A 25,668-nucleotide genomic window follows, 5' to 3' on the forward strand; every position below is an offset into this window, starting at 1 on the left:
TTATCAATTTCCTTCAATCCTCAAACAGTTCCGAAACAAAGCACCAAAACATCATAAGCGGTCATGGTGCACATTCTTTGAATTCAAGCATCAAAGCTTAAAACATAATGGCCAGAGTAAAGCAGCATCGTTTTACGACTTGTCATCGCTACTGGTTATCAAGCCCTGCATGCACTGAAAGCATCTAGCCAATATTATGTGAAGTCTTCAGATACGACATATTCTCCATCAACTCAGTTAAAATATTACGCCAGAACCGAAGGCTTAGCTTGGCGGTTCACGCAATCACCTTTACATGGTGGTATCTTCCATAATCCATCCAACCTACAAGGTCTTCTTTGTACCGAAAGGAAGAAGAAGAAGAAAAACAACCAAATATTTGGTTTCCTCTCTAATTTATACGCTAAAAGTTCTTTAAAGAGGCTGTTCAAGATTGGCAAGACCATATGTGTAACTCAAATAGATGTTAATATGAAAACTACATCAGGGTGACTCGGTACACCCGGGAGTCTATTCTAACTAAACATGCAAAAAAAATGCAGTACACGACAAAGAAAAAGACTAGATGGAAGCTCTTCTCCTCAACGAAAAAGGCAGTTAGGCAGACATATTCTCCAATGGCCCATATATTTTAGTGGTTCCTTGGGGTCCTGCAAGAATTCAAGAAAAAAAGTGTCATTGAAATAACGATGAGGAGATAGCATTGCAGGAATTAGCATTCGGAAATAAACATAACTTATTGGTTTACGACTAACATGAAAGCACAAGCACAATGGCCCCTTGCCATGAAACAAACAAGGGGATTATAATTTTGGTCTTCAAAGTACAGAAATGCCATAGTTGTATATATAAGCATGCTTACATGTGCCATGTGAGCTCATAAGTGTGTAGAGAAAAAGCATTTCAACTTAAGCAGAGAAAGGCAAATTGATCTTTAAGAGTGCATTATAGACCGACTGCAGACTTTAATATATGTAATAAAAGGTACATATCAAGAAGATATGCTCAAGGTTCACATGAAAATATCAAAAAGTTTTCCCTATAACCTCAGAATAAGACGTTAGAACAAGTAGATCCAACGATTTGAGTTTCCGTTGTTTCTACACATGTATTCAAGCGCATTCCTACAATTTCCCAGTATGGGATTAGGGGTGTTAATCTACAGTAGCACTCATCAAGGTATTTATTCGATTAAGCTAACATAAGGAGAGTTATGCTTGTACAAGTTCATATAAACTACGAAAATTAGACAGCTCTGAAAATAACAGGTGAATGCGATAACCTGTCCCATCTCGCTTCACTCTCCCCCATCAGAACCACTCTTATGCACTTAACGATCCATAAGGAGAGTTATGAGTTTTTTAAAACTAAGGAACCACTTGAATCTATAGGATAATAGCGATGAAACTGCTGACATCGACCCCTTTGTCAAGCAATGCCAGGCTCTCAACATAATTACTGAAAGATAGAAACGATTGCCCGATCTTAACTCCATGACGCTCAATTAGCTGACAGTTCATATCGTGTGAAGCCATCTCTTCATTACTCACTTGCAATAAAACTTCCCCATTGTTCCTAAACACCAATACAATCGGATACCATCCATTAAACATATGGAATGCAAACACCTTAGTCCATGACTCAACCACATCGTACTCCTTCATCACCCAGCATTCATTCAACGTATCATCAACTCTATTAAGCACTGCAGTGGAAGCTTCCACATAGTTCATAATTGACAAATCCGAAGGACACAAACCAATTAAGCTCTCAGGCAAATTTATCTGAAAAATTCCTCAGCACTAAAATAAAACCCTAAAATCATACTACTAAATGCACCATCGTTTCTCTCATGATAGCCTAAACAATGAAAACGGGGCTTAACGAAAGCTGGTGAATTACAATTTTCAACCTCATAATTGGGAGTAATAGCAGCAACCCTTCTCCAACAATTTTCATTCAGGGAATGAAAATGAAAAAGTCGATCTTAAAGAGTACATTATAGATCAATGGCAGATTTTAATGTATGTAATAAAAGGTACATATCAAGCAGATATGCTCAAAAGGGTTCACATGAAAATATCAAAAAGTTTCCCTATAACCTCTGACTAAGAAATTAGAACAAGCAGATCCAACGATTTGAGTTCCCGTTGTTTCTACACATGTATCCTAGTGCATTCTTACAATTTCCCGATATGGGATTGGGGGTGTTAATTTACATTAGCACTCATCAAGGTATTTATTCAATTACCCTAACACAAGGAGAGTTATGCTTATACAAGTCCACATAAACTACAAAAATTAGACTGCTGTGAAAAAAATAAGTGAATGTGATTACCTGTTCCATGTCGCTTCACTTTCCCCCATCAGAACCGCTCTTAGTTATGCACTTACCAGTCCGTAAGGAGAGTTATGCATTTTTTAAAAATAAATAACCACTTGAATCTATAGCATAATCGCTAAAACTGCGGACATCGACCCCTTTGTCGAGCAACGCCAGGCTCTCAACGTAATTACTAACAGATAGAAGGAAATCCCCGATCTTAACTCCACGAGGCTCGATTGCCTGACAGTTCAAATCGTGTAAAGCGATCTCTCCAAAACCCACTCGCAATATAACTTCCCCATTGTTACGAAACGCCAGTGTTGGTGGATACCATCCCCTAAACGTTTGGAATACAAACACCTTAGTCCATGACTCAACCACACCGTATTCCTTCATCATCCAACATTCATTCGACTCAAAATTTACCCTAAAAAGCACTGCAATGGAAGATTCTCCATAGTTCATAATTGACAAATCCGAAGGACACAAACCAATTAAGCTCTCAGGCAAATTTATCTCAAAAAACTCCTCAGCACTAAAATCAAACCCCAAAATCTTATTACTGAATGCACCATCGTTTCTCTCGTGATATCCTAACCAATGGAAAGCCCCCTTAACGAAAGCCGGTGAAATACAACCTTCAACCTCATAATTGGGAGCAATGGCAGCAACCCTTCTCCAACAATTTTCATTCACGGAAAACAAACAAGGTTGAATCAAATTACCATCTTTTTCAACCCCAACGATAAGTAGTTTGTAATCATTGGTTCTCGAATCAAAGCCAAGCCCAAATTTTGAACGCTGACCAAAGACAATAATAGGCGGGGGCAAAGAAACGTACTTTTGAATCGAAGGGTTCCACAAAACAAAATTCATAACATCACGGTTCCATGATAAAAGACAAATCAACCCATTGCAAGAACCAACATCCATAAAATGGGACACACGCTGAAAGACATGGAATGGAAACTGCTTGAACTCATCAAACCCATCATTATCATAGTTTAAAAAATAGTAATCTTCGATGTTTTTGGAGGACCTGATGAGGAGTAAGGGTGTGTTGTTGGGTGGCCTCGAAAGGGAAGCTTGATAATGAGCTGAAACGAACGATGGGTCGCAAAAGAGACGGTTCCAAGTCTTGCAAACTGACCTGAATTTCACCAGGAACTCTACTGGGAGCCATTTGAGGACATCGATGATAACTTCTACAGGCAAATAATCAGACATCTTTTCTTTTGTTCTTCCGTTTGATTTTCTTCCTTTTTGATGAATTCTAGAGGATAAAAGGTGGAGACTTGGAAAGAAGAAACAGAAAAAAAAAACCCTAAGAATTTCTTTATTTTAAGGCTTAATTATAAAATGGGCAAACTTCCATAAGTTCCTTTGTTTTTTTCTCTGATCAATTTTAATCATTGATTTTTAATTTATTTAACTCATTAATAAAAATATAACGTAGTAATTAAAAATTAAAAAATTCATAAAAAAAAAACCCACAGGTGATTTTCACATTCTTCTTCTTCTTCAACTGATAATAATTTATTCTAACTGAAAAAGTAAAACAATACTAAATACTTATTTCACGATAACACTAAATCGACAAATCGGCAAAGTGGTTTCTGTTTATTGTAATAAAAACAAGCAAGGTAGATGGATTATTTCACCTGAATGCTTCTTCAATCTCTTCCTTCTGGGTGCTAGGGCGGTCAACGACGTTAATTTTAAATTTTTTAAAAAAATATTAGAATTATTATTATATTTAAAAAACCCTAATTTCTCTTAAATTATAAAAAAACCATAAAATCCCAAAACCCTAACCCACTGTCGTCTTCTTTTTCGGTCAAGATCATCATTGCCGACATAGTCATTGTCATACTCCTAGTTATACGTCGCCGTAGTTGCCGTCAATTGGTCGTCGGAATCACGTGGGATTATAATTTTCACCCTAGGGTTCACAGGGTATTAAACGTCGATCGATCACGATTTTATAAGGGTTTTGGTCGTGGGGGAGGTGAGGTCGGGTGGAGCTTCTTCGACGACAAAGGACAACGCTTGACGTGAGTTTAGGGGTTGAAATGAAGGTTTTTAAAGTTTTGGTTTTATTTCAAAAAATTTATGTTTTTAAAATAATTTTATTTTTTAATTGTATATAAAACTTTTAAAATTAGTAGATTGTGACACGTGTCACATAACAGAGGAAATTAATATCGTTGATGGATCAAGCACATAAAGTAATGACTTTTATAACCTTAAGCACCAAGAACATTAAAAAAAATAGTTTAGAAATCTCTTCACGAAAAGCGCTATAATTTAATTACTTATTTTATAAGGGTAAACTATGTCAATAGTCCCCTTTGTTTTCGGTCTGATCGATTTTAGTCATCAGTTTTTTTAATTAAGTGTATTTGGTTGTTAGGATTTATGAAGCTCGATCGATCAACCGAAATATGCCAAGAGGTGGTAATTGGTTTTTTGAAAATTTAGGGAGTAAGGAGAGAAATGATAGACAATTTGCACAATAATTTATAGTGGTTCAACTTCCTCAATGAAACCTACATCCACTACCTAAGCTTCTCACTTAAGATTTTCCAACAAATCTATTAATTTGTTCTTTCTTTTTCAATGATCAAGAGTAACCTTTACAACTTCCCAATTTTTCACTTGGCTAAACTAGAACCAAAACCCCTTAAGAAAGGATAAGAAATGTGTAAACAAGAAGACCTCTCTAGGTAGGAGTTTACAAAGATTTAGCTCACGAAAACAAAACCTAAGGATATACAATTGAGCTATGAACACAAATATTTACAAGAGAAATAAAATAAGGATTGAAAAATTTTTCTCTTATGTTTGATTGTTTGGATATGTGTTGGTAACCTGCTTCAAGTGTCTTGAACTTGTTTATATATATATATATATGTTAGAATGAGTTACAAGCCGTTTCTAACTGTTGGTATGTTTCAGAACCGTTGGAATCAAAATCGCCGTTACCTACAACTTTTAAGGTACAAAGGATCAATCCTTTTACCATGATAGAACATGTAAACCAATGGATTTCTCAAAGTCAAGGCTACAGAAAGGATAGAGTTTATCTATCTCTTGAAAAACTAGTGAAGAATCAAGACCAGGTTTTTAAATAGCGGCATGCGCCCGCGAAATAGCGGTAGTGTTGCGTTCCGATATACCAACTATACCTGCAATAACTCCCGTTATACCCGTAATTGCGATCGCTATAGCCGTAATCGCGGTAAACGGGACATGACCGAAAACGCGATCGCGATTTGAATTCTGATCAGGACTATCCAAAATTTCAAAAGGAAAGAAGAAGGGGGGTGGTGGTTAGAAGAACATTATGTACAAGTCGATAGATGAAGATATGGAAGCTCTAAAGAGATGTTGCATGAAAGAAAGGAAATTGTATCGTTCTTTGGTATTAAGAATAAGTGAGAGGAGGATCCTTGAGAAGCTTAGAACTTATGCTACTGCAGGAGCTCGTCGAAGTCGAACACTTCAGAATGCAAATAAAACCTCTGCTAAAGTGATAACATTTGTAATGTTAAGCACAAGGATCATTAAAAAATAATTTAAACATCTACTCGTGAAAAGCGCTATAGTTTAGGCACTTATTTTATATTTAAGCCTTATTTTAATGACCGCCATATAATATTTTAACGATATTTCTTATCTTCATAATCTGAAAATTTTAGGTTTTAATTTTGGATTAACTACATGATTAATTATTTATATTTGTGTTTTGTCTACTTTTCTTCATTGATTTTGAAAAACATAATATACGGCCACTTTTGTTTTTATTTAATAAAGAGATAATATGAAAATAAAAAGTGATTTTTTATTCTTATTTTGGTTTATAATGTATTAATATTAAATAGATGTGACAAGAAAAAAAAGATAGAAAAATATCATTTTTTATTCTAAGGTTTGTAAAGATGCAGGGGAGGGGGAAAAGGATAGATGTGAGAAGTCGAAGATCCGGACGATGATTTATCGAAAATGAATCCGTAAGTCATTTTATGAAAAAAAGAAACGAGAAAAATGTTTTCAGGAAAATAGATTTGAATGAAACAAACGTACCCTGATTGACCAAGGATTGAGATTAATTGCATAAAACATGATTAATTTTCCTTGGTTTTTCTTTTCTTCTCCGAGGACAAAACCGTGACGATATTCGACTTCGACGCCAGGTAATACCTTATCGATATTACAGTCAAATCAACAGCATCGACTACCTAACTTCAAGACCAATGGTGTGTGTAAGATTAACAGAATCACGCGGGCAAAAGATTATCAATTTCCTTCAATCCTCAAGTACCATCATAAACAGTCATGGTGCACATTATATGAATTCAAGCATCAAAGCTTAAAACATGAGGACGACAGTGAACCACCATCGATCTAAGACTTATCATCGCTACTGGTTATTAAGCACTGCATGCATTGCAAGCATCTAGCCTATACTATGTAAAGTCTTCGGAGTTCGGATACAACATATTCTCCTTCCATTCAGTTTAAACATTACCCGCGAACCTGAGGCTTAGCTCGGTGGTTCACGCAATCACCTTTACTAGGTTGCAGCTTCTACAATCCCTCCAACCTACAATGTTCTTTGCACCAAAAGAAAGAAGTTAGAAGAATAACCAAATATTGGGTTTCCTCTTTAAGAGGCTGTTCAAGATTGGCAAGACCATATGTGCACTTCAAATGGATGTCAATAGTAAAACTACCTAAGGGTGGCTCGGTACACCCGTGAGCCTATTCTAACTAAAAAAGTTCAAGACGGAGAAAAAGGGCTATATGGAAGCTCCGCTCCTTGACGAAAAGGCAGATGTATGCTCTAATGGCCCATATATTTGCATGATTCCTTAGAAACAGAATACGGCATTGCAGGAATTGGCATTAGGAAACAAACACAACATGTGGTTTTAAGACTAACATGAAAGCACAATGGCCACTTGGCGCATGAAACAAGCAAGGGGTTATAATTTTGGTACTCAAAGAACAGAAATGCCAGAGTTTGCATATTCGAGCATGCTTGCTTGTGCCATGTGAGCGCATAAGAGTGTGTGTGAGAGAAGCATTTCAACTTAAGCTGACAAAGGCAGATTGATAAAGAAGTACATTTGATCTTTAAGAGTGCATTAAAGATCGACTGCAGACTTCAATATATGTGATAAAAGGTACATATCAAGCAGATATCCTCAAAGGGATTCACGTGAAAATGTCAAAAAGTTTTCTCTATAACCTCCGAACAGATCTAATTATCGGAGTTTCCGTTGCTTCTATTGTTTCTACACATATATCCTACCGCATTCTTACAATTTCCCAATGTGAGATTAGAATTCACAGGAGCACTCAATGTATCATTTATATCAAGGAATTTATTCAATTAAGCTAACTTGAGGAGAGTTATGCTTATACAAGTCCATATAAACTCATGGGAATGCGCTTACCAGTCCTATGTTACATCACTCTCTCCCCAACTTGATTCATCACAATCACTTGAATCTATAGCATGATTTGCATCGCTCACACAGGGGACGTCGATCGCTTTGTCGAGCAACACCAGGCTCTCCACGTAACTACCGACCCATAGTAACCCTTCCCCGACCTCAACTCCATGAGGCTCAATTAGCTGGCGGTTCAAATCGAGTGAAGCCATCTCTCCATCACCCACTTGCAATAAAGCTTCCCCATTGTTACGAAACCCCAATACCCTCGGAAACCATCCACTTTGATCAAACATATGTAATGCCAACACCTTAGTCCATGACTCGACCACACCGTACTCCTTCATGACCCACAACTCAAGCAACTCACCGTCTTCCCAGTCTCTATTAAGCACTGCAATGGAAGATTCCCCATACTTCATAGTCGACAAATCCATAGGACACAAACCGATTAAGCTCTCAGTCAAACTTATCTCAAAAAACCCCTCAGCACTTAGATCGAACCCCAGAATCGTATTACTGAACCCGCTATTGTTTCTTCTCTGATAACCTAACCAATGAACAGCTCCATTAACGAAAGTTGATGAGATGTCAGCTTCAACAGCATAATTAGGAGAAATGGCAGCAACCCCTTTCCAACAATTTTCATTCAGTGAAAACAAACAAGGTTGAATCAAATTGTCACCCTTTTCAACCCCAAAAATAAGCAGCTTGTAATCATTGGTTCTCGAATCAAACCCGAACCCAGATTTTAAATGCACATCAGGACTATAGCAGCAAATGCTAGGCTGAGGCAAAGAAACGTACTTGTGAATCGAAGGGTTCCAGAAAACGAAATTCAGAACATCATGAGGAAGAAAACTAAGACAAATCAATCCATTGCAAGAACCAACGACTACAGAATAAGACACACAGTCAAAGACAGGGAACTGAAGCTTCTTAAACTCATCAAACCCATCATTATCATAGTGTAAAAAATAGTTTTCTTTGCCGTTCTTAGAGCACCTGATGAGGAGTAAGGGATTGTTGTTCGGTGGTCTGGAAAGGGAAGCTTGGAGATGAGTTGAAACGAACGATGGGTCGGAAATGAGACTGTTCCAGGTCTTGCAAACTGACCTGCATTTCACTAGGGACTTCACTGGGAGTCTCTTGAGGATTTCGATGATCACTTCTACTGGAAAATAATCAGACATCTTTTTCTTTTGTTGCTCAGTTCAATTTGATTCCTTTTTTTTTTATGAAACTGTGAGCAGCAGAAGGAAAGAGAAAGGGGGAGACTTGAAAGAGAATACAGGAAAGACCCGAGTAAGAATTGCTTTATTAATGGCTGCTAGATAATGTTTTAACGATATCTCTTATCTTCCTAATATTTTTGAAAACTCAAGTGACAAATTTTTTTATATATAAAATATTAATTAATTATGATTTATTTTATTGAAAAAAAGGTAAAGAATTTATGAGGAAAGTCCGAAAGTGCAAAGAAGAAGCTTTTAGGAAAAGGGAGGTGTGGGCGGTGCACCAGCCCTATTGTTTCATGGAGTTCACACCAACGACTTTGTTGACCCCATAAAAGTCGTTCCTTTATGAAATCAAAAGTTTCAACCCAAACCGCACTGGTGAGAATCCTGGGAAAAAGCGATGGATAGAGTGATGGGTTATTTGAACCTCTCCGGAGGTTGATTTGTAGGATCAAGTTATTTAGTCTAACATTGAAAAGTCCTACGTTATTAAAAAAAAAAAAAGTTTCAACCCAGAATTTAAACCTATGAAATTGCCATGGAGATTCTGAAACCTATCTTCTTCTTCTTCTTCAAGATTTTGATCTAAAAAATTCGTTTTCTTCCTAAGCTGCTGCCAATATGATTAATCAGTTGCAGATTTGGAATCTTGACTTATCTGTTGTCAACTTTCACTTGCATTGAATACAATATTGTTTGTCTTTTCATGTTAATATAAACGATAGATTTCATTCTTACTTCTAAAAATTTTAATTTTTTTATATATTTTAAATATTTTCTGTTGATATTTTTACTTTTTTTTTAAATTTTCACACCTCCTTAAATTCTATAAGATTATATATCCAATATAAAATTTTGCATTCGTTATATGTTTTGATAAGACTTAATATAAAAATAAATGTTTAAACTTCGTCTCAAAAATTATTGTAGTGCCTAAATTTTTTTTCATTAAAAATATGTACAAATGGGTGCATTGCATTTTGTCTATTACCATTTTAGTTGCCCGAACATTAACCACCGTTAAAAAGCTCAGTTAAGTAACACATGTCACGTGTTGGTATTTTTGAATTTTTTAAAAATATTTTATATTAAAAAACTAAAAAAAAAACAATGCATCCTCTCCTCCCTTCCTCCCTTTCCCTCCCTTATCCCCCTCCCTTACCATGGCCGACCAAAAGGCAAACGACCGACCACCACATTCGATCAAACTATCAATTTCAATGATCAATCTAAGGGATTTTTATGGATTTGAAACTCTAAAACAAAAATATCCATTTACATTGTTTTTGGGTATTCGATTGGTTGCAAAAGTATAAGACTTTTGGTCGTGAGTGGTTGGTCGGTCACACATTGGTGGCAACTATTGGTGGCAACTATCGGTGGTAAAGAGATTAAAATTAAAGTTTTAAAAGTTTGAGGTTTTTTTAAGATTTGAATTTTTTTTAGGTTTTTTAAATAAAAATTATATTTTTTTAATTTTTTATTTTAAATAAAAATTTTAAAATTATCAGAATATGATGCATGTCACTTAACGACTAAATTTAACAGCGGTTGACATCCGGGCACCTAAAAGTGTAACGGAGAAAACATTCTACACCTATTTTTAACGAAAAATTCTTTAGGCACTAAAACGTTTTTCGAGACAATTTAGATACCTATTTTTGTATTAAGCCTTTTGATAATAATGCATCTGCTAATGCTTTAGTATAATAGAGCGAATCAACTTACTTTAGTGGTTAAAGGAATCATTATTGTTCTTAGAAGTCGTGAGTTCGAAAACCAACGACTGTAAGTGTGATTGAATATTCGTTATCAAATGATTTTAGAGTATTTGAAACTGATACTACTTTGCAATCACCGATAAAAAAATATTTTATTATAATATGATCTAATATTTCATTATTATTTATCAATATCCGCATTTAATATCTTACATTTGATCTCGAATATTGTTTTTAATGATGTCATTTTCAACTAAAGATAAATATAAATTTTTAATTTAAAATAATACTAATTAGTAAAAGAAATCTTTCACTTGATTTTAGCAATGAATATTTAATTGAATCGAAATGAAGAAAACCTTCAAGTTAATAAAATTAAATATATTTATTTAATTTTTTTTTTGAAATTTAAATGTAATTGTTTATATCTTATAGGATGACCCTGCAATTTAGATGGTCGATTTTCCGAGTTGAATAAAGGTTTTTTGAGTTGCGTGGGAGTTTTTCGAGTAAGATATTAAGTAGTTCGTTTTGGCTCGTTAAGAACTCGAGCGGAGTATATTGGAATCAAGTGTTGATTGAACCCCTGAGGCTCTCTTGACATTACCCTCCATTGTTCCCATAAGGCTTTCTTTGTGGAATCCTTAGCAGTAGGAAAGGTCTTCCAAGGAAGCCTATAAGAAAAACGAAAGATGGTCAGAGAAAGGGTGATTAGCATCTAAACATACCAAATTTCTGGGTTCAGTTATCACTTTAAAACCTGTGTAGCCTTCATGTTTGTATTTGCTGGGACTGCCCTTCTTAGAGCATGCTCCGCGGTCCTCGGAAGCGTTTCGGGCGAGTAAAGCACAGCATTTGCAGGCAAAATAGACCAGAAGTCCCAACCAGCTAAAGGTAATGGAGAGGTAACTTGGACTACAATAAGTATTGCAGCAATTATACTCACTAAAAGGATGTAATTTCTATCTAGCTAGTATATAGTTAGGTTCTTCATTATAACCAAAATACATTATTTATGTTATGGATTAGGTATATGAATATCATGCAGCATATTGGAAGTCATAGGCATAGATCATGGTGCATCCAACATAATTGTTGTAAATTGAGATGAAATTACGAAGTACAAAACAATATCAGACTAAACACACACCAAACAAAAACTGGACATCGAACCCGAAATAAGAACTGCGGCACCCCAGTCAGTCCAGTGGTGCATGATGGTACAAGAACAACAGTGGCAGAGCAAGCTTAGTTTATTTTTACTTGTGCTGTTGGTTCAGGGCCTACACCCTCGATTATCGATCCAATGCTGAAAATTAATTTCAATGGTGTTCCGGATAATGCTTCATTTAACTGATATACTTGAGCCTTTTAGGTGGTTGTACCTCAGCATCATCCTTTGCAAATAACAGATGAACCCCGCATTGTTTTACCTCGCAGGAAAAGCATTGTGACCATTTCCTATCCCAAACAACAGGATAGAATTTAAACGAGGCCTCATTGTAAATACACTTGTCTAGTGCTTGAGTTTCGACAAACCGCCTAACTTCTTCATCATCATATACAAGGAACAAGTGATCTGACCTGACTGATCGGCTTCCGTGGAGTACTTTCCTTGCGCAAATGGTGAAATAACATATGATATTATGACAGTCGCCGTCACTGGATTTTAGATGACTTTCACATCCAATGTTAAATTCTTCTTCAGAATAGTCCTGGAATGAAACAACACCGGAAAAAACGAAACCTGTAAAGTTTTTCCTGCTATTACGGTACCACTCTGATGGCAACTGGATGTTTATCGAAGATCCTAAGCTTTTGAAATCGAACCATTCTGGGATTTCGCTTCCAGGGACACATGTTGTAGACTTAGTTCTTTGAGGGGATGCCTGTTCGATTACAGTTATCAGGAACAAGATTGATCATTCAGCACATAAAACATTTGCAAGATTGAAAATATGAAATAACAAGAAGAACCTGACCTGATGATAATCTTTTAGTATAGTCACCATATGTCCAAATAGCATCTGCAACTCCAGAAGGAAGCAATTGGTAAATATGAAAGCCAAGATCTTGGTTCCATATGGTTTATCTTTAAAAAGCAGTGCTTGCTCAAAATGCGTTTTAATGCTCGAGACTTCCTCTAGTGAAGTGCAGTCATGTGCATCTAAATGTATTAGGCTTGGAGGAAGCTCTGGTAATGATTTTAGTCTCTTGCATTTCCACAAGATTAACCTCTGCAATCTATTAGATTGTTTGATGGTTGCCGGTAAGTTCTCAAGATTGGTTCCAGATAAATCTAAGTCCAGCAATGAGGACAACCCTTGGAGATCTTTCTGTATCTCCGGTCTACCTATTGAAGAAGAAGAAGCTCCTCCTATTGCAGAAAACAAATTATCTGGCCATATGACAAGATTTGTGCAGCCATCAACATAAAGAAACAAAAGAGATTTCAATTTGTAAAAGCTTTCAGGAAGGTAAACAGGGTTTTCACATTGTTCCAATCTCAGTGTTCGTAGACCAATAAGATTCTCCATTGAGTACGGCAATTCCTTCAAAGCCGTCCGGTTTAAATCAAGATTTCTCAAACTGTCCATGGTGTCCAAGATTTCTGGGAAAATCTACAATCTTGAGCAATCTTCAAGATACAAGCCCTTAAGAGATTTCAATTTGTGAATACTTGTTGAGAAACTTTTAAGCCTCCTGCAACATGCTAGGTTCAATATACGAAGATTGGAGAGACATCTGATCGACGAAGGAACTTCTTCAATTGCAGTTGCTTGCGAATTTAACTCTTTTATATTTCCTTAGATCTCTGGAAATGTTGTGATACTTGGGATATCATTGAGTGAAAGGACTTCAAGGCATCTCAGATTACAAACTGCAGTTGGTAAGTTCTTCAGCCTTGCACAATCTTCCATTGACAACAAAACGAGTTGGCAAAGAGACTCAACTGACGAAGGTACTAGTTCAATTGCAGTTCCTTCTAATTGTAGCTCTCTTACATTCGGTGAAACCTCTGGAAAGCTAGAGATATTCGAGCAGTCGCTGAGAATAAGTGTGGTGAGGGATGTCGCTTTATAAAAGCTAGGCAGAGATCTAAGGTTCTTGAACAATCTCAAATTCAGACGAGTTAGCTTCTCACGATGTTGAAGTATGAAGGAAGCTCGAGCAACTTTGTACAATTTGCAAAGTTTATAGATTCAAGGTTTGTGGCGCTTGATAGGTCTGGGATTCTAACAAGGTTCGTAGATTCGAAGAGAAAGCTAACTTCCAAATTTACTAAATCCTGCATGCATCAGAGCATAGTGTTTGATGAACTTGTACATTGAAGAACAATAATGCAGCAGACATGAAAGTAAAAATCAAGAAATGGCGATGAAATTAGTTCCATATATGTTTGCATGAATCAAAGAAAAACCATGGCGAGCAAGGTCTAAAAAGAAGAAGAAAATACCTGTTTTCCTTCCCAGAGTAGTTCGACATGGCTAAATCCCATATCAAATTCAACCAGGTTCTTTGGATCAAACCTGGAGGGTAAAGTTTTCAACGGGTATCCCTCCCAACAAAGGTATCTTAGCTCATCAGGAAGTGATAAAAGCCCATGAGGAAAGAAGATTTTGGATATTGTCCCTTAGAATTTGAGGAACTGAAGTTTTCGTATCTTCACAAAGGCTTCTGCTTTTATTTCCAGCTCTGGCATTCTGGACATGTCAAGTAGCATGCCTTTGAGTGTTTTAGTCCCCTATAACCAAGAGCAGCATGTCAGAATCAGGAGTCAATTATATATAAAGAATGATAGTGTGTCTAATTCGATTATGTGTTCGAATATGTTTCGAAGAAAATGAAGAATGATAGTAAGATAAGCTAAGAAAATGAACAAGGCCCTTACGGAGTTTTCTGTTAGTACATCATAGATGTCCTCAGAAATCCACAGCCGACTGCGTCTTCCAGGCTCTGAATGTGATTCACTGCGAACGATGTCTCGACCCATCTGTTGCGATAGATCATGCATTGCTATCTTATTTTCTGAAACAGATATCAGAGATTTATCGATGAGATCATCAATTCCGGAATGTGAAGAGATATAACAAGCATCCCTAATCCTTGTTACAAACTCTCGATCCTCCCCTTTATAGAAACAAGCTATGTCAAGAAACATGTCTTTCTCTTCTGAATCTAATCCATCAAAACTGTTTCTCAACAGTTTACGTAAGTCCCTAGACCCAACCTAGGAGTTACAACTGAATCGGGGTGACCACGTTGATCATATAAACGATCCAAAAGTCGTTTTGAAAACATTTACCGAATACGAAATCAGAAATAAACTCATTCCACATCTTAAAAAGATTGAAAATAAATGTTAAACCCCATACAATATATAATCAAGACCACTCCTCAGATATCCAAACTGGTCTTATAACTGGATAATATGAAAAAGAAAGACAGAAACAAAGTGAGCTACAAGGCCCAATGTGTCCTCTACTGTAAACAAATATCATTAAATATTTAACAACACATATAATGTGTGACCGGTAACATCAGGATTTAATCATCATAGTGCAACATCAATAATACATGACCATACCCTTCGCCGCGAATAAACAGGATGGGGACGTTACCCTCCGAAGATGAACCCAAGTCAGAATACATAAATCATAATGGAGATCTATCCCTTCGAAGAAGATCCCAAACAGAAACATGACGGGGATATAATCTCATGCAGAATCAGGATAGGACTAAGTCTAATCCCATGCAGAATCAAGACGGGGATATAATCCCATACCTAATCAAGACGGATACTAAGCCCATACATAATTAGGACGAAGATTATGCCTCCGTAGAGGATCCCATGCAGAAACAGAAATGCATCAATGTACAGATTTAAAATGATTCAACAGTAAATAGAATCAGTCATAATCCAAATACAAGTAACCCGAATATGCATTTGCGTACAGATAATATCATACAACATAATAGAAAATAATGTTAAAGGTACTAAACAGGTCAAAAGGGACACACCTATAGCAGCTATTTTATACTGACTAAGTCTTACGCTTTCTACGATCAGTAGTACAAGGTCATGCGAAACAGGAACCTAATGATAATCTTTACAGTAAAAGAATGGAAGTAATATTTAATTAAACAAAATCAACTATTAATTCAGTTAATAACACTCACGCGTATCCCGAATCAAATGTACGGAGTCGAGCTGAGCTAGAAAAAGATGATTCAGACTTACTAGAGAACAATATGAAGACATGCAACACCTTCAGAATATAATATTAGATATAATGTTTTTAAATTTTAGAATTTACTTATCATAACTATATTTTTAAAGTACTAAAATATGCAAAAGTAGGGCTTTCAAGTCAGAGTTTAGAAAAATATAATGTGAAAACGGATTTAGGACGTCGATAAACTTTAGGATTGAGGTCTTCGAAAAAAAGCAACTGTCAATAGTCAACGGGTTGATTCAGTCAAGATCAACGAGTCGGTTCGATCCAGAAATAAACCGGTTCAGTGAGTTTTGCATTTAAAGTTGCCTGAAACAGTCCCACACGATCACGGCGGCGAGTGGGACACCCTTTGGCGGTAGTTTGCGCATGTAAATTTCCAAAAAAAAAAAATTTTAAAGTACAGGAAGAACTTACCGACGTTGGTTTGGCGCGAATCTTGATGGAAATATAACTTTTACAAAAACCTGAAAATTGTTTTGCTTCACCCTCGCTAACGGCGACAACAACAAAAAGAGGTCACCACTGTTCGAACGAGAAAGCCAAGATGAATCGAACACTGCCAACGTGACATCAACGGAGAACATATCAACGACCAATCGGGTAAAACCGGAAGTGAGAGAGAGAGAGAGAGACGGTTGCAAATTTCAAGCTAAAATGGGTTTTAAAAATTATTTCAATCTTGGTCTAAAAATAAAAGAAGTCCCTACACTTTTATGCACTCATATAATGAGACTGAAGTTTTAAAAGTTTGAAATTTAACCCCTAATTTTTGGGGTGTGACAACTCTCTTCCCCCTTAAGAAATTTTCGACCTCGAAATTTTACTTGACTGAAAAGATGAGGGAATAATCTCCTCACGAACACTAGAGTCGCTGAAATGACCTTCAGAAACTACAGTTACTACACAATATTTTAACCATAGATATTCATATGATTCTTAGAACTTGACCCTCGTGGATAAGCATTTGAACAATGTTTTTTTAAACTCAAATCATATATGAGTTCATTAATCTCAACCGAAAAAAATAAGGGGGAGTCATACTGGTAACAATTAATCACAAACACGCTCAAGCTCTAGCAGTAACTCATGACGTTAAGCAATTAGTCCTACCCATCACATAATTCGACAAGGAGTAAACCTCGGTCATCAGTAAATGATCCCTCCAATAATCTCAGAACCTTAATAATATGACATTTCAACTTACCTTTCAGAATCTAAATAGTTTTCCCAAATGGGCCATCAGACTACGGATAATAAATTGTGTTTAAGCTTTAATCGCGTACACAGAGCCTCAAGAAGTCTTTTAGAACCGTGACATAAATCTCAGTTCTCGATCAGGAATTATAGACAAGGGAACCTCTAAAGGACGGACAATCTCAGAAGTAACTAAGCAACATAAATAGATTTAGTTCAAACCGAAATAAAATGAATTGACCTGTCCAGATGATCAATAAAACACAAACTGAATCTTACTCGGACAAAGTCAAAAACAATCCTCTGAAAAAGTGTACAATTACTCATTCACAAATCCATTCGAAAATCTGTATGGATTGAAATAAACTAGGCAAAAATAGAATTTCAGTGTTCTTACTTTCAGTGTAATACAAATGTTATATCCCTTTAGTTTTTAGAGTATATCTGATACACATAAAATTCTTATATACAGTCCCGTTCAGAATACGTGAAAACTTATACTCAAATTTTAGGATAATGAACATCAAATGCAGAGTTATCAATTTCGAGGATGAGGTATGATAATGTTGAGACACTTTTCCCAACGGGAATCCAAGTTTATAGTTGTTTTGATTATATCTTACAAAAACGTAAGATTACTAGGCCTAAATTTGCAGTAGATCCTTGTTTGAAGGGTATTTTGTTTCAAGCTTCAGGAGTGGGTTGCTCTAACTTTTGAATTTAAAAGGCTGCAAAAGTCTCAGGAATCTTCCAACCAAGATTGGAATGGAATCTCTTGAAACATTCATTCTTTCGGGTTGCTCTAATCTTCGAAAGTTTCCAGAGATTGATGGGAAAATGGATTGCTTGTTGAAACTTTATTTAGATGGGACAAGCATTGAAGAACTTCCCTCTTCAATTGGAAAACTGAGCCGTCTTGTTGTGCTAAATTTGACAGATTGTTGTAGCCTTGTGTACACTCTTAATCTTTCTGGTTGTTATAAAGTTGAAAATTTGCCAAAGAACTTGCAGCAAGTAGAGGTTTTGGAAGAGCTTGACTTAAGTGAGACAGCCATAAGAGAACCACCACCCTTCATTTTTCAATATAAAAATCTCGAAGTGCTGTCTTTCAGTGGATTCAAGTGCCCTTCATCTAAGTTGCTACAAAATCTCGCTTCTCTTTTCCATGTAATGCAAAGTAGGACAAATTCCAAGCCTCTGCTGTTACATTCATTGTCTAGTTTGAGTTCATTAACAATGCTGAAACTGAGGGACTGCAATCTTTGTGAAGGAGATATTCCCAGTGATTTTTCTTGTCTATCCTCTTTGAAACGAGTTGATCTTAGTGGTAACAATTTCATCAGCATACCTCCGTCCCTTACTCGACTTTCTGAGCTTGAATAACTTAGACTATCAAATTGTGGCATTTGCAATCTTTGTGAAGGAGATATTCCCAGTGATTTTTCTTGTCTATCCTCTTTGAAACGACTTGATCTTAGTGGTAACAATTTCATCAGCATACCTCCGTCCCTTACTCGACTTTCCAAGCTTGAATATCTTGGACTATCAAATTGTGGCATTTGCAATCTTTGTGGAGATATTCCTAGTAATATTTCTCATCTGTCATCTTTGACAGATCTTGATCTTAGTGGTAACAATTTCATTAGCATATCTCCGTCCCTTACTCGACTTACCAAGCTTGATTATCTTAAATTGTCGAATTGCAAGGGACTTGAATTGTTGCCTGAGTTTGTAACAAATATAAGAAATGTGAGCATAAATAATTGTGCTTCTCTGGAACCAGTTGCAATTCCATCGAAAGTACGCAATTCAATGGATTCAATGCATTCACATTGCTGAAAAATTATCTTAAGGTTGGTTAATATCTCTCTTTCTCTCACAAAATCTCATACTTGATTATCTAGTTTTTGTTACTATTACTAATCAACAGGAGTTATGTTCTGCAGGTATTTGCAAACTCAAGGAAAATAGCTAGTATTATCATACCAGGAAATGAAATCCCAGAAGGGTTCTGTAACACCTCAACCCGTACCCGACCCGAATACGAGTTCGAGATGTCACATTGACCTTTTAAAACAATATTCGTATAAAATAACAGAACATTTGAACTTGTATTAATAAAATATGATCATATATTTTTGAATTATGTTCGTTAAAATCAATTTGAAAACAATACGTTTTCATGAATAGTAAAATACGGTATGAACAGTACCGTATGAACAATAATGAACAATACCGTGAACAATACCCGAATGCTAAAATTTTCCAGAATGCTGGAGGGGTACCGATACCCTACTACAGGGTACCGATACCCTGCTACAGTACTGATACAATACTATTACAGTACCTCGGCAAAACATGTATAAAACTCAAAATTTAAAACGTTCATCATTATACATTTACCATTTACATATATACGTTTAAAACATTCTAAAACTCGATCAGAGCGTATTCAATACAAATCCTTTTTATTACATGCCAACTAAATTCTATCTAATAAAATACATATAATTTGATTTACATTTATGATCTGATCTTCGGTAAGGAGAACTGACATGTCTTGTTCCTCTTTACTTCTCTTTTCGCTTTCCAAACCTACGTGTGAAACAATCACACGCTAAGTCGATGACTTAGTGAGGCATATAAAACATATAATAAAATCATAGAACATTTCTTATAACAAAATGCATACATGCATATATACCCTCCTTACCTCATTTCGTTATCATTAACATGCTTTTATCGTATAATCATATACTTATCATTTATACACATCATATATCATTTCATAAAGAAATACACATTACATAATATAATTCATGTAATACAGTTCATATAACTAAAAGCATATGCATAACATTCATTGTATTCATTGTTATCTCTTTATTAGCCCATGTACACCTGTGAGAACTTAAGGTATGTGAGTACATTGAGGTTGTACACTACTATGCTATCACCACATCTCGTATAAATGTCCCGAAAGACCTATCCAGAGGTCATAAAAAACCTTGACAACTGTCCATAGGTTCCGAAGAACTTAGGTAAACTGTCTATATGTTCCTTAGAACATAGGTAAACTGTCCATATGTCTCGAAAGACATAGGTAACCCTTGACTCTTGGCATGCCAACTATACCCCTAGCTCTCATATCATATAACATGGGCGTTATATTCATATCACTTCACATATTCACATGTACATTTCACTTTTCATATGATTTCATAATCATATGTCACTTAGCTTATAACACTTCTCTTGTGTTCATATGACATATAAATCATTGTCATCTCTTGTTCTCATATGCTTCACATACATCACATATATCACATTCATATCACCTATTCAAATAGGCTCACGGTTTTATCACCTATCATGTCATCTCACATATACACTTTTATATCGCATAAACCCATATCTTCTTATCACATAGCTTCTTTTTATATCATTCACCTCATATAACTTATTGTCACATAATCTCCTTTTACCTTATCAGTAAATACTACTTATTTTATTTCATCTTTCTATTTATTTACATAAGCCACATAGCACTTACAAGAACATATTCACTCAAATAATCAAGCATACATACATTTCATGTCATTCATATTACATATACATGTAATCATGTCACATACAATAGCATTTTAAGAGTTACTTCTTACCATAGTAACTCCGTCACTGGCTCATCACAAGCCAATGTTCTTCTATAACATAAGCACAAATTAAATTGCACTCACCTTAGCCTTGCTTTGATTCGATCCTAATTCTTTGATTGTTCCGGAACTTGTTCACATTCAATGTCTACATAACCATACATTTTAAGGTAATTATTAGATATCTACACCTTGTAATTTGATACTAATAGCCTAAACGAATTTAATAAACCCATATTCACTTTTTCCTTTAGGGGTATCGGTACCTCCCCTTAGGGTATCGGTACCCTTATAAAAATCTGTAAATTTTGCCCATAAATCACAGTTCATGCACAAAAATTCACTATTTCAACTTCAATTCTTCATGTTTCATTCCCTTTCATATTCTTAACTCAAATATACATACTTAAACTAATTTCTACTCATTTATCACATCTTAAACCTCAAAATCTTCTCCTCTTTATGAACTTCAAGAATAATACCCAAATTTCAACATGTTTCAAATCCAATTATAACACTTAATACTTCTTAATTAAGCTGATAACAAGTCAAATTTAACTTCAAATTCAACTTATCAACTCTATTTCAAGATTTCACCCAAGAACTCCAAATCTTTAATCTTCCCTAACTCCTTTATCTTTTGATTTTAAGATAACTTAAGCTTTCCTTAAGCTTAGTTATCATCTAATGATCAAAACCCAAACTTTAAATCAACAAAATAGAAAACTCACCTTTGCTCTAGTTTGGGCACGTTGGAGAAGAAGAAAGCAAGAGGAAGAAGATAACTCTCTTCCCCCCACGTGAATCATTCATATAAAGGGAGGAAAATATCTTTCTTGTCAAATGACCATTTTACCATTTAATTCATTTGATAATTACTAACAACTTTAAGGAAATATCTCCACATAAATCATTGAACTATTTAAATATTCTACTTTTATCCCCAAATTCTAAAATTTTACAATTTAGTCACTAACCCGTAGTTTGGGATGTTACAGGTTCAGCCATGAGAGAGTTGATCGTTCAATCAAAATACCACTGCCTCTCAATATTTAAAATTGTAGTCAATGGATGGGAGTTGCTTTTTGCTGCATTTTTGTCAATGATGATGCTTCGAGGGATGAGATTATAGGCTGTAAAGCTGTTATCCATCGTAGAAACTTTGGACAAGTTGCTTGTAATGAATCTGTTTTCCTAGACGGAAATTACCGACGTGTAGATGGTTGTGGCTTTAGTTTACGTAAAGGATATAATCAGCCCATAAAAAAGGACCACCTTTTCCTTTGTTTCTGGCCGCGTGACCAATTATATTCATCTTCCTTTGAGGCTAAATATGATGAAAGTGAGACCGAGAATTCATCAACATCAGGTTGCTCAAACCAGGAATGGGATGAACTTGAATTGTCAATGACAGGCAATAGTAGTCGCAACTGTGTTAAGGTGAAGAAATCTGAAGTTCGAATCGTGTATGAAAAAGATCTAGAAGATGTCCAACTTGTCAAAGAAAGTTGTGAAGAAATTGAAGATATGGATGAAGACTCTGCTATTGATAGATTAATAGCCAATGACGGTTCCCTTGGAAAGCGAGAACGTAATACGATGGAGGCAGGGCCACAACCAAAACGAACGAACAAAATTTTCAGTTTTCTAATGGGTCGACCTGGGAAGAAACATGAATTCCGGCAAACTACTCTTCAATAATCTTGTCTTAAATCTTAATAATTCTTGTTACCAGGCATTTGATCTATAGCATTAGCATTTTACCAATAATTTAGTAGAAGATTAAAAAAACCTGAGCATACTTGTATCAGATGTGACACAAAGTCTCACAGATGCACCATGAATTTGGCTACCATAAGCATTGATATTGTTCATACTTGTTTCCTTTTCGTTTGTGTATATATGCATATGATTGGTTGCTTACAATAATGTTTTTCTTTCGCCACATATCTGTTATCGCTTCACTTTTTTGTGCATAAAGAAGCAGGTTAGAATCCTAGTTCAAATGTTTCACCAGCTGAAACTATTTTCTGATCATCATTACTGATAGACATTGTTATGTCTATGGTGTCCACTGCAGTAGATATGCTTATTAGATTAGGCAGAAAATAAGAGGCAAAAAGAAGTATCATTAAGCATCCACTGTTGGGATGCAATATGTTGTAGATAGAAAAGAAGGCTATGATTGGCTCAGGATTAGCTCATATGAAATGGATCTTTTACTTGCATCTCCGCTTTGTTGAAGATTTTATAGTTGATGTTATCATATTATCGAGCCGAGCCAAACTCTGATAGTGGCAAGCTTAAGCTCGAATCAAAATTTGGGGTTCAATACTCGACATGAACTCGATTGAACATCTTTGTGATACACTCTTAGGATGAAGTTAGGATGGAACTTAAACAGGTATGGTCGTATGGATCGATCCATGTCATTCTGGAAGAACCCTGAGGATCCTTCTCGTAATTTTACATTTGGGTTTGACTTTTGAAATTGGTGGGATTTCAAGGGGAGAAACTCAGAGAATGATCCATTGTGCACATTCGTTCAGGCCATTGGAATGGAATGCAGTTTAGTGGCACAAATGGACTGAAGCTGAACTCCATATTTATATTCGAGTTTGTGTTTAATAAGGAGATATTATGGCTTCAAGCTTCGCAACAGCTCAGTTCCTTGGAGGATGGTGTTAAACGTTAGTGGATTCTGGCAACGCCTCGTTTGGATTCACAGAAAACAAGATTGGGATGTTTATACAATAGAAGGATAACTGTGAAAATTATGGATTATGTGGTGCATTTGGCAGCCGCAACATAAGAAGCCATTAGTCATGAGATTAATTTGTTTGGTTTTCTATGTAATGATAGATAGTTTGGTCGTTTATTTTTATGTAGTAACTATGTTACTTATGTTTCTGAGGCACCTAAAAACTGTCTTATCTAGTTTAACCAGACAATTTATTGTTTGTAATTTATTGGTATTTCATATTGATTTGCTTGATTAGTAGAACATATATCCACGGATGCATTCTTTTCATGATCCACAACACAGCCACTATATCAGTTCGATGATATCCATGGATGTGTTGAGAATTTCATTCATATCAAGGGTACCACTGCCATTAATGTATTAGTTTTGGTCTGAACATTTAGCCCTGCTTTTTGTTGAAGAATACCAAGACAAGTTTGAAGAGATCAGATCTTACATGTTGCAGTATAACCCTTAACCAGAGGAAGGGCATTTTGTTTCAAGCTTCATCAGTGGGTTGAAAGAACTCAGGCCGAGGGTTAAAGCCAATGAGCCAAGGGCATAACTGCTGCATATAGACAAGCCAATCTTCATGGATTGTCACCGGAGATAGAAACTAAGAAGTTAAAGCCGACCTGCAAAACAACCCAAAACCCACATCACAATTGAATTTGTTGGGAGAGGAGGCAAATGGTATACATAAAGAAGTGCTTGAGGAGACAACAGTAGTATTAACTCCATAGCCAGGTTCTGAATGAGCACGAGGTGTCTTTGAAGATTTCGATCATCAACGACAAACAGCATGAATCATAGCACACTTCGAATTCAAGGGGGCGGTAGTACCCATAAGGTTCTGAATGAGCACGAGGTGTCTTTGAAGATTTCGATCATCAACGACTAACAGCATGAATCATAGCACACTTCGAATTCAAGGGGGCGGTAGTACCCATAAGGTTCTGAATGAGCACGAGGTGTCTTTGAAGATTTCGATCATCAACGACAAACAGCATGAATCATAGCACACTTCGAATTCAAGGGGGCGGTAGTACCCATAAGGTTCTGAATGAGCACGAGGTGTCTTTGAAGATTTCGATCATCAACGACTAACAGCATGAATCATAGCACACTTCGAATTCAAGGGGGCGGTAGTACCCATAAGGTTCTGAATGAGCACGAGGTGTCTTTGAAGATTTCGATCATCAACGACTAACAGCATGAATCATAGCACACTTCGAATTCAAGGGGGCGGTAGTACCCATAACTTTATCACTCCAAAGTGGACAAAGGATAGTGTTGAACTAGTAAATACACAACCACTAGCAATGACGGTGGAAAGTGGGGATAAGCTATTTAGCATTGCAAAATGTGAACAACTTGCTTAGACAATGATTGTGTTGAGAATTTAGTTGAATTACTGTGATTGCTCATCGTTTAATCAAATATGACTAGCATTTTTCTCCAAAGCTCTTCGAACTGAGTGCTGAAAACGTGTAATATTGGCTTTTAAATAATATACAAAATCTTTTTCTTGTCAATATGGGATCTCTACTGGTAACTTGAATCAGTATTCTTTTATTTGATCATATTGTTACCTTGTACACATACCCGAAACCTCCTTGAGGATGTTCAACTTAGCACATGCTTTGACCGACCGTTTGAGTTTTCTTCTTCTTCTTCTTCTTCTTCTTCTTCTTCCCATCCTCATTCTCAGCAAGAACAACACATGCTCAAGTACTCGTCAGCAACGACCTAAACTTGTGTTCTCAACCCTCGCCTCAAATAAAAACTGAATCTCCTCTTCACATTTTTATGTTTTCGGTCTCCAAATAACGAAACTCGTTCCTGTATTTTCGACGATAAAAGAAGAAGCTGTAACATAAGAAGCTCCCCTATATGTTGTTCTTTGAAAGGATTTCTGTCAAAGTTTCCAGATGAATGGGACAATTTTCTTTTGCCTTAGATAGTTGCCTAACATTTTCTCAAACTCTAAACAGAGGATATCAGTTGTACATTCAATTGGATTATGCATAACGTACAGAAATAATTCTTTTTTAAATGCAAAGTAGAATAAATATAAAATAATTTAGTTGAGAG

The 25,668-nt window shown here is 36.0% G+C and overlaps 1 protein-coding gene and 1 pseudogene across 3 annotated transcripts; both read right to left on the reverse strand.

The window, feature by feature from the left end:
* On the reverse strand, positions 1 to 25,668 carry LOC120154672 (F-box/kelch-repeat protein At3g23880-like). Of its 3 annotated transcripts, XM_039166337.1 has the most exons (5): positions 25,662 to 25,668; positions 22,166 to 22,173; positions 10,155 to 10,162; positions 7,789 to 8,986; positions 1 to 650 (listed from the first exon to the last, which is right to left on the reverse strand). In XM_039166337.1, exon 4 carries the CDS (start codon positions 8,976 to 8,978, stop codon positions 7,794 to 7,796), a length of 1,185 nt encoding a protein of 394 aa, XP_039022268.1. In that variant the 5' UTR covers positions 8,979 to 8,986; positions 10,155 to 10,162; positions 22,166 to 22,173; positions 25,662 to 25,668; the 3' UTR covers positions 1 to 650; positions 7,789 to 7,793. The 3 variants fall into 3 exon arrangements, with proteins under 3 accessions (XP_039022268.1, XP_039022270.1, XP_039022269.1); XM_039166339.1 differs by lacking the exons at positions 1 to 650; positions 10,155 to 10,162; positions 22,166 to 22,173; positions 25,662 to 25,668 and adding an exon at positions 6,699 to 6,942 and having other exon boundaries at positions 7,789 to 9,050; XM_039166338.1 differs by lacking the exons at positions 1 to 650; positions 10,155 to 10,162; positions 22,166 to 22,173; positions 25,662 to 25,668 and adding an exon at positions 7,180 to 7,205 and having other exon boundaries at positions 7,786 to 9,050.
* On the reverse strand, positions 11,790 to 15,563 carry LOC120154674 (annotated as a pseudogene).

Source organism: Hibiscus syriacus, unplaced genomic scaffold (genome assembly GCF_006381635.1).
Source record: "Hibiscus syriacus cultivar Baekdansim isolate YM2019G1 unplaced genomic scaffold, ASM638163v2 tig00111146_pilon, whole genome shotgun sequence".
NCBI classification, from domain to species: domain Eukaryota; kingdom Viridiplantae; phylum Streptophyta; class Magnoliopsida; order Malvales; family Malvaceae; genus Hibiscus; species Hibiscus syriacus.